At 42.8% G+C, this 14,154-nt stretch overlaps 1 protein-coding gene across 3 annotated transcripts in view; it reads right to left on the reverse strand.

The window, feature by feature from the left end:
* Positions 1-14,154, reverse strand: part of Vapb (VAMP associated protein B and C) — a 50,703-nt gene that overhangs the window by 10,885 nt on the left and 25,664 nt on the right. For all 3 annotated transcript variants that reach the window (XM_010628774.3, XM_010628775.2, XM_019208102.1), the window contains exons 2-3: positions 13,911-14,063; positions 270-373 (exon numbers count right to left, since the gene is read on the reverse strand). In XM_010628774.3, the coding sequence (XP_010627076.1) occupies positions 270-373; positions 13,911-14,063 (257 nt within the window). The remainder of the gene's footprint in view (positions 1-269; positions 374-13,910; positions 14,064-14,154) is intronic.

A 14,154-nucleotide genomic window follows, 5' to 3' on the forward strand; every position in this document is an offset into this window, starting at 1 on the left:
TTTTTTTTTTTTTTTTTTTTTTTTGGTACCAGGGATTGAACTCTGGTCCTTGCGCTTACAAGGCAGGCCACAAAACTGCTGAGCTAAATCCACAGCCCTAAAATGTTAAAATTATTCATCAAGGTTTAGAAACACTGTAACGGTTATCAAAGTATAAACCTAGAAAACACCATTCCCACGTAAACAATTTTGAAATGCATGCACCCACAAGTCTGTACCAAATTGATTTGTGTTACTATTACTGAAAAAAGTAAGCATTCAGTACTTACTACTGCTTCCATATCAGAAGTGTCAGTTGGAGCAAACAGAGACTGAACCATAAACTTGTGTTTACTTTTCTCATTGGGATCATAATCGAAAGGCTGTAACATCACTGAGAAAGAAAATATTTCATTAGGAGGGTCAGAACTTTGTTATCAGTGCCATTTGTCATGCTAATACTTATGCTGTGAGGTAAAGTACTTCCCCCCACCCCATATTTTCCCATCCAAGCCTTTAGGACACACCTTAAGAAGGAAGAGAGAAAAGATGATAAAAAACATTTCCATTTTGTAGGTCACCAACCTAAGGTCCAAAGAGGTAGGGGGACTTGACCAATGTCAGAAAGCAGGTAGTGGCAGAGGTGGGAGACAGGCTGAAAACACAGCACTAGGGTTTTCTGGTTCTAGTTCACTAGTCTCCCGTGCCTGCAAACCAACCATACACATCTGCCTTACAGAACAGGCAAGCTAGGCAGGAATACCATACACTTGTTTTGCTCAAGAAAACATATCTTTGAATGATGTCTTCAGGAACTAAAACAGAATAATACAAGACATTTAAATAACTGTTTCAGCTTCCCTCATCTCATTTCCCACACAGCTAATCAAGGTAATGCTTGAAGTACAATTGTGCCAATAGAATAGAATGCTACAGAATGCCCAACAGAGGACATTTATACAGCAGGAAAAAAAAAAAACATACCAGCTCACTCACTACCCTCTTTTCTTCCTAAGATCCTAGAAGAATCTTAAGATCCTGTGGCTGATGGGGCCTCCTTGGGTAGACTAGGAACCAGACTTGTTAGACAATGGCTGCTTTAAAATGTCACGTGCTACAAAATTGGTTAAATCACACACAACCCACATGCAGGGCAAGACCACTGTATCCCCTGACTGTAAGAGTTATCTATCATGGCCTGAGTGGTTTCCATGCACCAAAAACTGGGGTTTGTTTACTGCTTGACTTTTTCATCCCGATCATGGGGACTGAACTCAGGGATGCTCAACCACTATGCTACATTCCTAGCCCTTCTGTTTCTCATTTTGAAATAGAGTCTCGCTAACTTGCCCAGGTGGTCTTGAACTTTCAACCCTCCTGCCTCGGCCTAAGTGCTAGGATTAGAAATTTGCAATCTGGCTAGGGCTCTGTTCTTCAGGTCTATTATTTTCTCATTTAATCCTTTAAAGGTCGGTACTATTAGTGGGGGGTATTACTTTGAAGCCTGTTTTTCATATGAAAAAATTAAAGCACAAAGAGGTAAACAACATGCCTAAGGTTACACCCACTGAGGAGCACAAACTCAAACCCAGGTAATCTGTGTGGAGAGCTCATGCTCTTGACAACCAATGGCAAACGGTGCGTCCTCTGACACTGCAGTCCTTCCCACCAACCTGGGTTCCTTCACTTTTCCTACTGAGTACCCACAAGTGCTCTGACTTGAAACCCCATCTTAGGGTTTCCCAGGTGCTTCCTTCCTCTAAAGCCTCACAACAAACTACTCGTCCAGCAGATAAAGGCAAATATAATGTCTTCAGCCCCAGGTGATACATAAAGAATCTGGACTCTACAGAGTAAAGCTGTTCACTCAAGGTCACAATGTTAGGAAACAGTGATACAGGAAAGGAGTCAAAACCTCAAGATGTGAGTGCAGCCAAGTACCTTCTCCATTCCACCAGTCACTCTAATGTTATGTGGATTTACAGTGTGCACTGAGGCCCCATGGGCAAAGCTTACGGAATGGTGCAGGGCAGGGAACAGAAACACTCATTCTCCTCCATCCACATTAGAGAGGCAGGACCCTAACAAGGCCGTACGGGTGTGCCTAGTCACCACCTGAGTGCTCTGAGCTACAAGAGGCCCTGAAAAAAGACTTCTGCAGGACAAAGTCCGACAAATGTTAGAGAGCAACCCTTATATTAACTTAAGGCCTCTGTGTGTGTGTGTGTGTGTGTGTAAGACACCAATTCTATCTACCAAAACAAGAATGCTCCATCTAGATATCCAAAATCTGAATAGTACAACTACCGGCAGAGGAAACAAAAGATCAATGAAAAACACAACGGACACTCTTGCTTTACCTTTCAGGACTTTACCTTTCAGGTGTAAAGGCAAGGCTGCTCCAAGAGAAGAGGTCTTGCTAGTGGTGATGGACTCAGAATGGAATGAACTCTCCATATGGGACGACCGAGCTAGTGAAAGCTTTCCTACAGAAGGGCCCAAACATCACACACCTGTGCCCACCTCAACCCCCAGGACAAATGACCAGACTGGCCAGGCAAAACTGTCACTCTTCTCAAAGTGCAGTCTCCACCAGGATGTTTTTCCACACCCAATGGAAACACACACTGTAAAGTGAGCAGCTCTTCTGTTCCACGTGCACTGTGAGCTTCTCTCACCCCTCCACCACTCTCGCTTTTCTTGTATCGGGAATCAAACTCAGGACCAGAGCTCAGAGGCAGACACAGAGCCACTGAGCTAAATCCCCGGCCCTACTATGAGCTTTCTTGTTCAGTGATTATCAATCTTTTTTTTTTTTTGGTACCAGGGATCGAACTTGGGTCCTCGCGCATGTGAAGCAGGTGCCGGAACCACTGAGCTAAATCCCCAGCCCGTGATTATCAATCTTTTTCAGAATTTGGACACAAACTTCACATTACCAGTAGAATAACATTCATTTCTGAAAGTAAAATGAATTGAGTTTTGAGGATTTCAGGTCTCACTTAGAATCAAACTCATATTCTTCAGTCTGGGAAAAAAAAAAAAAAAAACAAACAAAGAGCAAGCTCTGGGCCAGGGATTTAGCTCAGAAGCACTGTGCCTGCCTTGCAAGCCCAAGGTCCTGAGTTCAATCCCAGTTACCAAAAATAAAACAAAACAAAAATAAAAAAAGAGAGAGCAATCTCTGACACAGACTACAACACTTGGGATTTTGACAGGACTCAGGAAGCTGTGTGGCCCCTTTCTGTTCTCCATTTCTCAGGGCAGTAGAGCCAACTGTTCCTATTCATCTCTCTATCACTACCCACTGTTCTCAACCCCAATGCCTTCATCGTGTCCCAAGAAGGAAAGCAAGGAAAATAACCTTTACTAGCACTTGCTAGCTACTAATGAAGTCATATGCTCTTTGATTCTTCCATTCAATCTTCACAACATTCCATCTAAGGAACTCAGGTCTCTATTTTCTACATGAAAAGACAAAGACCTGCGAAGCTAAGTGAGCATCCTGTATTAAATAACGGAGCCAGTGTCCCAACTTGGTTCTGACTCCATGGTCAGACTCCATTACAGGTTCTCAATGTGTGATATGCAGACCCTGAAGGTCTGCCCCAGGTCAGGTGGTACACGAAATTGAAACTGTGGTCAGAATAACACCAAGACATAATATGCCTTTACTGCTGTGCTGACAGTCACACTGATGATGCAAACACAACAGTGGCCTTAGCATAGATCAAGGCAGTAGAAGCAAATGGTAACTCCATACTACTATACTATGTACCACCACATGCCCTCAGTTTGATTTTTAAAGAAAAAGCCAGTTTCACTCAAGAATATTTTTGATGAAGCAAGAGAAATACGAATCTTACTAAACGTACACTTCCACAACACATCTTTCTAATATTCTTTGCAATGACATGGCACGTCTGCTACCCCCTGAATCCAAACACTGCCATGAGAAAGCACCAGGCATCTGTCTGGGCTGGGAGCTACATCGGCCTCCTCCCATGGAAAACCCTCATGTGAATAAACAACTGACAGACAAACTCTGGTTATTCAGATTCCGGTATGTGGCATACATTCTCTTGAAAATGAAGTAAGCCTGTCACTTCAAGAAAACAATATGTGGTACTCACTGCCAAAACTAAAATCCAGGCTTTCCAGCAAAAATTGTAATTGTGGAAAACTTGTATTTTAGTTTTGCAAGTATTTAAAGACACTTCTGGCTGGGAATGTAGGTCAATGCAGAATGCTTGCCAAGTATGCATGATCCCCACCACCACTAAATAAATAAAAATAAATATTCTTCCAATAAGATCAGTGGGAATAGTAATAAATGTGCTTTTTAAAATACTGTACAATGAATTATTTCAACATTTGAAAGATCTGTATTACTTGGCTAATCAACAGTCTACAAATAACCCACTGCAATATTACAAAATGCATTCAAAGTTTGAGAGAGGCCAGGGATTTAGCTCAGTGGTACCACTGCCTGCCTCACAAGCAGAAAGTCCTCAGTTCGATCTCTGGTACCACAAGAATAAAAAAAAGTTTGAGAGAGACCAATGTATTTCAGTGAAACAAAATTCAGAAAGTTCACATATGTGGCTTCAGATTCCACATCACACTAATAACCTTTAGGAAAGTGCCATTTGTCTCTCTCAGGTACCTGCTTCCAAGATGAAAACTAAAGGAATAATCACCACATCCAAAAGGGCTGCATCCACATGTAGCCTGTTCAAGGGTGTTCAATAATGAGAAAGCTGTAGACTACACCAGTGACAAAGCCATTAGGAAGGTCATCCTTATGAGCACAGTGGGTTCACCAGCAGTAGAACATTTCTGCAATGGGCATCTTTGTGCCTATGTGCTTCTCAAGCTGTCTGTGAAGCTACAATGCTACGTGAGTTGTCTGTCCAAGCCCAGTGGTCCCAATCTCAAGAAGCTTGAAATACCCAACACTCCTTCCCTGATTTAGCCCTGCTGATGCTGCTTCATGACCCCCAAAGCCTGTCAAGGACTAAATCCTTAAGGACGCAAGAAAAACTATGCACTGGGGGGAAAACGTAATAGAAATCACATTTTTTAAAAGGAAGGAACCAGGGATATAGCTCTGTAGTAGAGCTTTACCTAGTGTGTGCAAGGCCCTGTGTTTGATATTCAGCACTACAAAAAATACAGTCAAATAAGAAAGTACTACTTGTCAAGATTTGCAGTAATAACAAAGCAGATGTCTAGAATTATCTGAAAAGGTTATTAAACAGATTCTTCCCTTTTCCAATTCTGTATCTGTGGTGACACATTCACCAAAGCAACACACCAGTTATCAGAATGAATTCAAAAGCACATATGAAATCCCAGCTAGTCTTCTATTAAGACATCAAAGAAGGTGGCAAAAAACTGTCAAACAATGCTAGTCTTCTCATTAATTTTTTAAATAGTTACTTTTCATTAACTGTGTTACTGCTAACATGTAACTGATGTATTGTTATGCTTAAAGGAATTAATAATTCTTTACTTTCTCAGTTTAATTTCTTATATGATAGATATTAATATAAAAATATTGGGCAAACAAAAAAAGCTCTTTGGGTCTTTTATTTTTAAGTGTATAAGGGGTTCCTGAGATCAAAAAATCTGAGCACTGTTACTCTACATCAAGCTGCCTCATAGGCCGTTAGGAGGAAGACGATCTGGTTGAATAATTCAAATTAATGCACTGATGGTTCTCTACAGGACTCCTCTTGGGAGAGTATGCAGTTTAAAAGAGAAAGGAGCTTAACACAAACCAAGCTTGAGCCTCTAGGATGTTCTGGGCCTCAGGTGGCAATCTAAGTGCATATGCACCTCATATGGAAGGGCTGGGGCCAGGGCCTGTGCTCTTCTAGTCCAGCATGTGCTCCAAGACCCACTGACACCTTACTTTGCACATGTCACCAGCATAGCTCCAGGCCTACAGCATCCCACCTGCCCAGCCTCCACAGCACAGAGCTCAAAGAACCACTACAGAGTGGGCAGAGGTGCAAACACACACAGCAGGGGGACAGGTGGTGTTCAATAACTCCAGGGAGCTCTGGAGAAGGCCCAAGGCAGCAGGTCCAACTGCCCTTCTAGGGTACAAGCGTACACTGTGAGACATAAACACGGGGACCCAAATACCCTGGGGGTTTGGCAAGCAGAAACTTTTTCAGTGGGGCTGAGAGCCATGGTTTGGCAGAGTGAGCCGACTGGAAACTCCAGATGAAGGTAGGTAGGTACTCAACCTTCCTCGCGGCAATAAGTGGAGAAGGCGTCCGCTGTCTACTGGCTCTCCCTTGCTAGTGGGCTCCCAAATCAGCACTCCAGAGTGAATTCGGGTGACCCCCAGAATGTGTGATACTCCAGACTCATGGTATACCTCAGTCACATCCTGCTCAACATGGACCCTAACTCAAAAAGTTTGTATTTCTTAACTACTATCATCCCATGTCAAATTCGATTTGCTATATCCTATTAGCTGAAACTATATGAGAACATGACAGATTAAATGTTGTTAATCATTTGTTCTTTCAGCTCCACACATGCAAACTGTGACAGAAATTATGTACTTTTTTCTATAGCAGGCTATAAAAGATCTTACCATTAACTTAATTTATTTCACTTGAATACAGAAATACTGACGATAAAACCCTCTTAACTAAACCATCTATCCTACTTTTAAAGTGTATCTGCTGATAGTACATTAAAAGAAGCCTGTTACCAGGAGACAGCCTGGAAACTGGTCACTGCTCATCCACCCTCACACTGGGACATAATGTCTGCTATATTACAGATTGGGAAAGTGAGATCCTGTTAAGAAAGGGCCTTCAGGGTCAGGAAACACTAAATTGATAGATTTAGACTTTCTTCAAAAGAGAAGAAATCCGAATATATGCTACTACTTAAAGCACATACTTGCTCAGAGAAACGACGACTTGATTAAATGCAGCATAAAAGCTGCTTCCAAGAACGCAAGCAAGTCACAGATCATTTTCATCTGCATCATAGAGCAAAAGAATAAAAGTCTAGTAAGCACCAAGGCACACTATTTATTTTTGAATCTCAGAATCTTAAATGCCTCTCCGCATTTTACATCCCCACAATCAGCTCAGATACCCACTTCAGGATTTCACCCCACCAGAGGCATTTCCCGCATTCTCACAACTTCCTTCCCATCCAAATTACCCTGCATAATCCCAACAAACCCCAGAAATCTAATCTCCCTCAACACTACTAATACCACATTAACACCGTAGATCAAAATCCCCCATAACAAAAACTATTTCCCAAAAAGGACTAAAATGTGGTATGTCCTGTACCAACTCCCCATGAAGAATACTCATTATGTACTGCAAACATGTACTAAAAACAAACAAACAAACAAGCACCATTTCCTAAGCAAAATGAAATCATTCAGCTCTTCACAATCTGGTCATCTCAGATTCCTTGCTATTTCCCAACGACAAGCCTCCCTTCCAGTCTGCAACTTGTGATGTTCTCCTGTCCTTCCCAAAGTACCCCCATCTTGGCATGTCTACAAGACATATTTCTGTTGATGCTCCCCACCCTCCCCACACCCCAGTACACCACATTGTCCACTGACACAGCCATGTGAGAAGGCATGTTCCAGCTGCAGCTTGTGTCCAAACCACCTGGGGAACTCGCTAAGGTGCAAAGTACTGAGCCCCACTCCCACAGGTTCTGAGTCACCACCAGGGCTGGGGGTGACTGGAAGGTGGATGCCCAAAGGATTCCTTAGGTGCAGCACCTGAGAGCCCAGGTTGCCTCATGTTTCTTAAAGCCCCAAGCCAGCAGCAACTCCTCACAGGCTGGGTCTTGCTGTGGGCACTTAATTTACAGGAAAACTTCCCTTGCGGACTCCTGGGCTCCCACTCCCATGACTTCCTCCCACAGCTACTATGGGTGGGATTGGGAGCTGTGACAGCTCATGCCAAGGGTGCTCATTTGTGTGCTGGTCGATGGTGTGTACCTTTTTCTCTCCCCACATTCAGAGCACTCCTGAATGGTACTCCCGCTAGAAATCTCCTGGGGCAGCCTACAGAAAGGACATCCCCTCCCCTCAGGCAGCTGGCTTCTTGTCCTCTCCTGCACCTGGCCTGCTTGCAGCTGTTGGTCTTCTTGTCCCCATCTCCTCTGCTCACTGGCTCTCTCACCCACACAGCCTGCACACCAAGTGCCCACTCCCCACCAAGCTGCATCTGTGGGGTCAGAATGGAGTCACTGTCCCTCTTTATTTCGAAACCAATCAATGCCAAACATAAATGTCAACCAGAGTGCTTCCTGATCAGGTATGAAGACCACTAGGCTACCAAAGAGAGGTGATGCAATCCTAGTCCAAAGCAAAGAAGCCCAATGCTTTAGTTTAGACTGTGAGGTGCCAGGCACGGTGGCGCACACCTGTAATCCCAGCACTCGGGAGGCTAAGGCAGGAGGATCGCTGTGAGTTTAAGACCAGCCTGGGCTACATAGTGAGTTCCAGGTCAGTCTCAACTATGTAGTGAGACCCTGTCTCAAAAACAAAAACAAACAAACAAAAGACCGTGAGGGCCAGGGATTTGGCTCAGTGGTTCCACTGCCGGCCTTGCAAGTGCAAGGACCTGAGTTTGATCCTCAGTACCAAAAGAAAGAAAGAAAGAAAGAAAAAGACTGTGAACCCTTACTACAAGAAAATTTATTTCCTTCAGGATTCTCAAAATGTTGAAATCATGACAACCTTTCTGACTCGTGCCTATGCAGAGACCCATGGATGAAACTGAGTCTCCCACAGGTAAATAATGCTATTTACAAGTAAGTTTTTTAAAAATACAGATAAATTAACACTGAGTTGCCCCTGCTGTTTTCTGTCAGTTTCCACTTTGTGTACTATGTCTTGAATAGAATCTCCTTGTGGTCTGATTACTTGATCTGTGCAGAGACTAGTACAAATGTTCTAACCCCTTCTCTAGGATCAAGAAGAAAAGGGCTGGTGGTTTGGCTCAGTGGTTCTGCCGCCTGCCTCGTAAGCGCTAAGGGCCTGAGTTCGATCCCCAGGACCAAGAAACAAAGACAAAAAACAAAAAAAAAAGAAGAGGTATGCTATACACAGGCATTGGTCAAATAACAAGGCTCACTTATTCTTTTTTACATACCTTTCTTTTTTGTTTTGTTTCTTTTGTTTTGTTTTGTTTTTTTGAAATAGGGTCTCACTACATGGCCCAGGTTGGCCTCAAATTCTCAGCAATCCTCCTGCCTCAGCCTCCCAAATGCTGCCATGTGCCACCACATCTGGCTCTATATTACCTCTCTTTTTTTGGTACTGGGGATTGAACTTGGGTCCTTGTGCTTGCAAAGCAGGTGGCAGCACCACTGAGCTAAACCCCCGGCTCTTACTTTTCTTAATACAAATCTTTTCTAACATCCCTATCTCCCATAACTCAACAATGGAATGTGACACAGACTCCTTGTGGTTGTGACTATGCACCACTGTTGCCCTGCAAGCCATGTCTCTTGGGATTGCCCAGCTCTAGCAGGGAGAATGCTGTGACCTGAGTCCTGGGCATTTCCAGATCTTTACTGACTCTTTCCAACGCCCCTCCCACACAGGCATTTTGCATTTCTAATTTGCTAGGTACACTGGCAACCAAAGTGCGTAACTGAACTGCAAATGGAAGCACAGTTGCTACTGTACTGAAATTAGAATTCAGTGAAGGTTATAAAAATATTAAACTTAATATCATATTACAGGAAGCATAAGTATTTTTGATGGGCCCATAATTTTACTACCTCACCTGCTGTATCTGCCAGTGAACATGGTTTGGAATATTAATGAAAAACTCCCTTATTAGACTGCAGTATTAAAAAGAAATTCCAAAACCACCAAGAGCTTACTACAAAGACATTTTCAGAAATTATCTACCTTAAACATGTTTTCCTACCATACGGTTCACAAAACAGACTTAAATTTGTAAAGCTAGAACAAATGGGGAGACCCCCCACTGTCTCAAACAATTCATTAATTCAAAAAGTTTTATTTTCCTTGCATGTGAAAGCTCCGCTGGTGGGGGGGGATCCAATCTCCTTTCCTACAATCTCCATTTAAGTTTGCCTATTCTGCTGAGGTCCACATCTGAATAATTCAAAGGAGAAGAGCCACTCTGGGCTCTCACCTGCTGCACTGCCTCCTCCAACAAGTCTGGGTTCTAGAAAGGGCTTCTAAACAGACTCAAAAGCATGAGGCTGAGAGGTCATAGCATCTCTCTGGGAAAATGTGCTCGTTACACTCTGCTGTCACAAAAAGTTATGCTTCTACCCAACTGTTACTTTACTACCTGAGTTTATAAAAGGGAGGTTTTTGTTTTTTTGTTTTTCTTTTTTAAGGACCCAGGAAGTAAGCGATCTGTCATGTTCTGAAGAAAACGGCATGACAGTTCAGGTTCTGAAGCATAATGTAAGGTCTCTTGAATATCAGGATAATCTGAAAGGTGAGAAGAGCTTCACAACCCACATCTGTGCGCTTTAAAAACCTCAGCCCTCAAGCCCGGCGTGGTGGCGCACGCCTGTAATCCCAGCACTTGGGAGGCTGAGGCAGGAGGATCTCTGTGAGTTCAAGACCAGCCTGGGCTACACAGTGAGTTCCAGGTCAGTCTCAACTACATAGGGAGACCCTGTCTCAACCCCCCCCCAAAAAAAAACCCTCAGCCCTACACGGGCAGGTTTCATCATCAAGATCCTTCTACTCTCTCTTTCCCTACTTCCCTTCCTTTCTCTTCAAAAGAAAGATTTATAACCTTTTCTAATAGCTAGCATATCCCAAGGGTTTGCAGAAATGGAGAAATGCACTAGTCATGTCCTTTTCAAGAATGCTGTTGAGGCTGGGGATTTAGTTCAGTGGTTCTGCTGCCTGCCTCACAAGTGCAAGGTCCCGCATTCAATCCCCAGTACCAATAACAAACAAACAAACAAGAATGCTGTAACATTGTGCGTGGTAAGCAGGGAAATGCTGGTAGAATTTTAAGTTGACTTGATTTTATAAATTATATTTGGAAATTTACTTGTGGCTTCTCACTATCTAAAACAGATGTATATTATACAGAAAGAAAAATTCATTTGTTCAAAAAATTAGGAAAGATTCATAAATTAATAAAATTATGAGATGACCTTGTTTCTAAAAAGGTAATTAAAATATTATTCAATCCATCTTCAACAAAAACTAGCCAGTTTTTGACAAAGCTAATGAAAAAACAATGCAACCCCACTCATTCACCACACTTTCAGTAATGCAGAACCTGTAGATACTCTGAGATGGACGCTGCTCTCCCCATTTCACAACAAGAAAAGGAGAACCTACAGAGGTTAACAGGCTGGCCAAAGAACAGCCAACTGGCTAAAGAACAGAGCTGAGCGTCTTGCTCTAGCTTCCTGACCTCAAGTCCAGCAAACTTCGAGTAGAGTGTGTAAAGCCACTCTTGGCCATGTGTGCTCCTGGGCAGAAGTGAAAGGTGGCCTTTGGACAATGCACTCCTGGAGATACTCCCTTTCCCAAAGGAGCCTGTGAACTCTGAACCACTACAATGTCATCATTGGCTGTATTTCAAGAGGACCCTAGGACAAGGACAAGGCTTTTATCCCAAGGTATTCCTATCTAAAAAAGGATGCAGTTGTCCCTAGGTTCATCATGCTGAAGCCCACAGGGCTAACCTCCTTTCCCAAGCTGCGTGGCTGTCCTGGAAATTGCAATGACATCTGGCTTCATCCAGGTTCCTCCACAGCGTTGAGGAAAACACCAAAAAATAACAAGAGAGTCTTTCCTCATATATAACTGTGTAAATACAATTGCATCTCATTTTGAGGAAGGCCTATAGACACAGGGACATTTCTGTATTCAGCTATTTTATCCCCAAATACATCATGTTTCAGAGCCCTTTCCAAGCGTGGTCGTCCCCTAACTCCACTGAGGGAAGGCAGGGTCACAGAAAGAGCACCAGATAGATCAGAAGCGAACACATGTAGCTTCACACTCTAGCTCTGCCACTAGTCAGCTCACAGCTGCATACTATACTTGCTTTCTTGTCTGGAGAGGCAAAGCCACAATCATAAAATCTTGGCCTTTCTTGAATAGTTAATTATAAATCAAATAAATGCTCAGAGGGAGTTATTATTTTTTAAAAATCCCTATGATAAAGGAGAGAAGGATCTTTCTGAAAAGACAAACCCATAGTTATATTTAATACTAAAAGACACACCTACACTCTACAACTATCCTGAAATTATTTTGTTCAGAAAACCATGTTGTTTTCCTCATACTGACTTTGAATACTGGTCATTTTTGTCTACTGACAACTTTGTTCAAATCTGACATGAACAAGAAAATTGAGAGGGCAAAGTGGTTAAAAGAAGGGAAGAAAAGATTTCAGCTGCCCATGATTTTAACAGAAAAATTTAAGCCAAATGGATCCAGAAATGCCAACACTGTGGGCTGCCCCTTTTGTTGCAGCACAGTGCAGTTCACACAGCAAAGACCTCAGAACCAGAAAGAGTGGGCCACAATTTGGTTTGTTAGTTGCCAGCTTTGTGACCCTGCAACCACCAAGTCTCCTCCCTGGCAAAATGGAGATAACCATGCATCCCTCACAGGAAAAAGACAGCAATGACGTGAGAAAGAAAATATGCAGGCCCAGCACAGAAGAACCTTCAATCAGTTCTAGTTTTCTCTCTCCCATCTGCTCCTGGACAAAAACCTGCTTCAAGAATCCAGAGCAAGTTTTACAGGTTCAGGGAGAAGCACACATGGGGAGTGTGGTACAGACAGGTGTGCCGTAATGAGAGACACCCAGGGATTCAGGGAATAGAAATTTGCAGATATGATCAGATAATGAAACACCTTATATCTTTCCAAAGAAGTGAATCATTTTCTTTTAGGTGTCAAATGAGTGGCCAAATATAACACAATCAAAATCTATCATGGAAAAAGCCAGATAGGAACTCATCTCAAATGAGTAGTAACGTCTAATGATGAAGAAGCCTTTGTGACATCAAATCACCTACTATTTAAAGGATAAGTACACGCTCCCCCATGGCTCTTTCTTGGCTCCAGAAGTTCTAATGAATTAAAAGTTTATTCCATTTCTAAAATACATACAAACTTGAACCCATTTCTTAATTCTGAAATCCAACTCTCAACTTGGGCTTTTTACCAGCCCATTTTCAAAAGCTGGACTTTGAAAAAGATGTATACTCTCGGACAGAGGGGAAACCCTTCAGACATGCACAAAACTTACACCCATGAATATATTTCAATTTCTTCTACCCTCACCTCCCTTAGCTTTTCACAATCAGTAAAGTACAGTTACCAATCATTGGAAATGACATGAGCTTAATGTCAGAAATCATTTAGTTAAATAAGAAAATAACTCCATTTAGCTTTCTCCCACAAACTAAAATTAAGTTTGTTTAGCCTTTTTTATTTATTGCCAAAGGGCAGATTTAATTTCAAGGGACTGAAAGCCAAATTTATCCTGAAGTCAAGCCTAAAGTTACCAATTTTGCTCTGTTGAGGCACAAAAGCTGCAAGTACCAAAAACAAAAAGGCATTAATTATAGAAAAACAAGTGATAGGGACCACTAAGTTGTTGTTGTTGTTGTTTTTAAAGACAGGGTCTTGCTATGTAGTTCAGGCTGACCTCAAACTGACCAAGTAGAGCCCAGGCTGGCCTTGAACTGGGGGCAATCATCCTGCGTTAGCCTCTCAAATGCTGAGATTACAGGTGTGTGCCCTGGCTGGACTACCAAGCTTTCTAACGAGGGCAGAAGGCTGGGGTAGGTGGAGAAAAGCCTATTGTCTTACTGTGCCCCACTGCAGATCCAAGCCCCAAGAAAGGGTCTTTCGGCCCTGCTCTTTGGCCTACAGTTTCCATACTTACCAGACACATTGATTGAGGCCCCAGCATCAATGATCCCACTGTTGGGTCGCACACAGTACCTACGTGGTGCTGTGGTCTTCACTTTAAAACACACATTTCGATCCGTTGGGTTGCCAAGCTTCAGGTTGGTGGTAACAACATCGGTGAAGGGACCTGTGGAGCAAGAGGGATCTTATGAGGGAAGTTCAGAAGACATTATGTTTATGGTAGGAGGGATTCAGAACATGGTTAAGGGAAGATCCAA

Source organism: Fukomys damarensis, unplaced genomic scaffold (assembly GCF_012274545.1).
Source record: "Fukomys damarensis isolate Sample0158 unplaced genomic scaffold, DMR_v1.0_HiC HiC_scaffold_22, whole genome shotgun sequence".
NCBI lineage: Eukaryota > Metazoa > Chordata > Mammalia > Rodentia > Bathyergidae > Fukomys > Fukomys damarensis.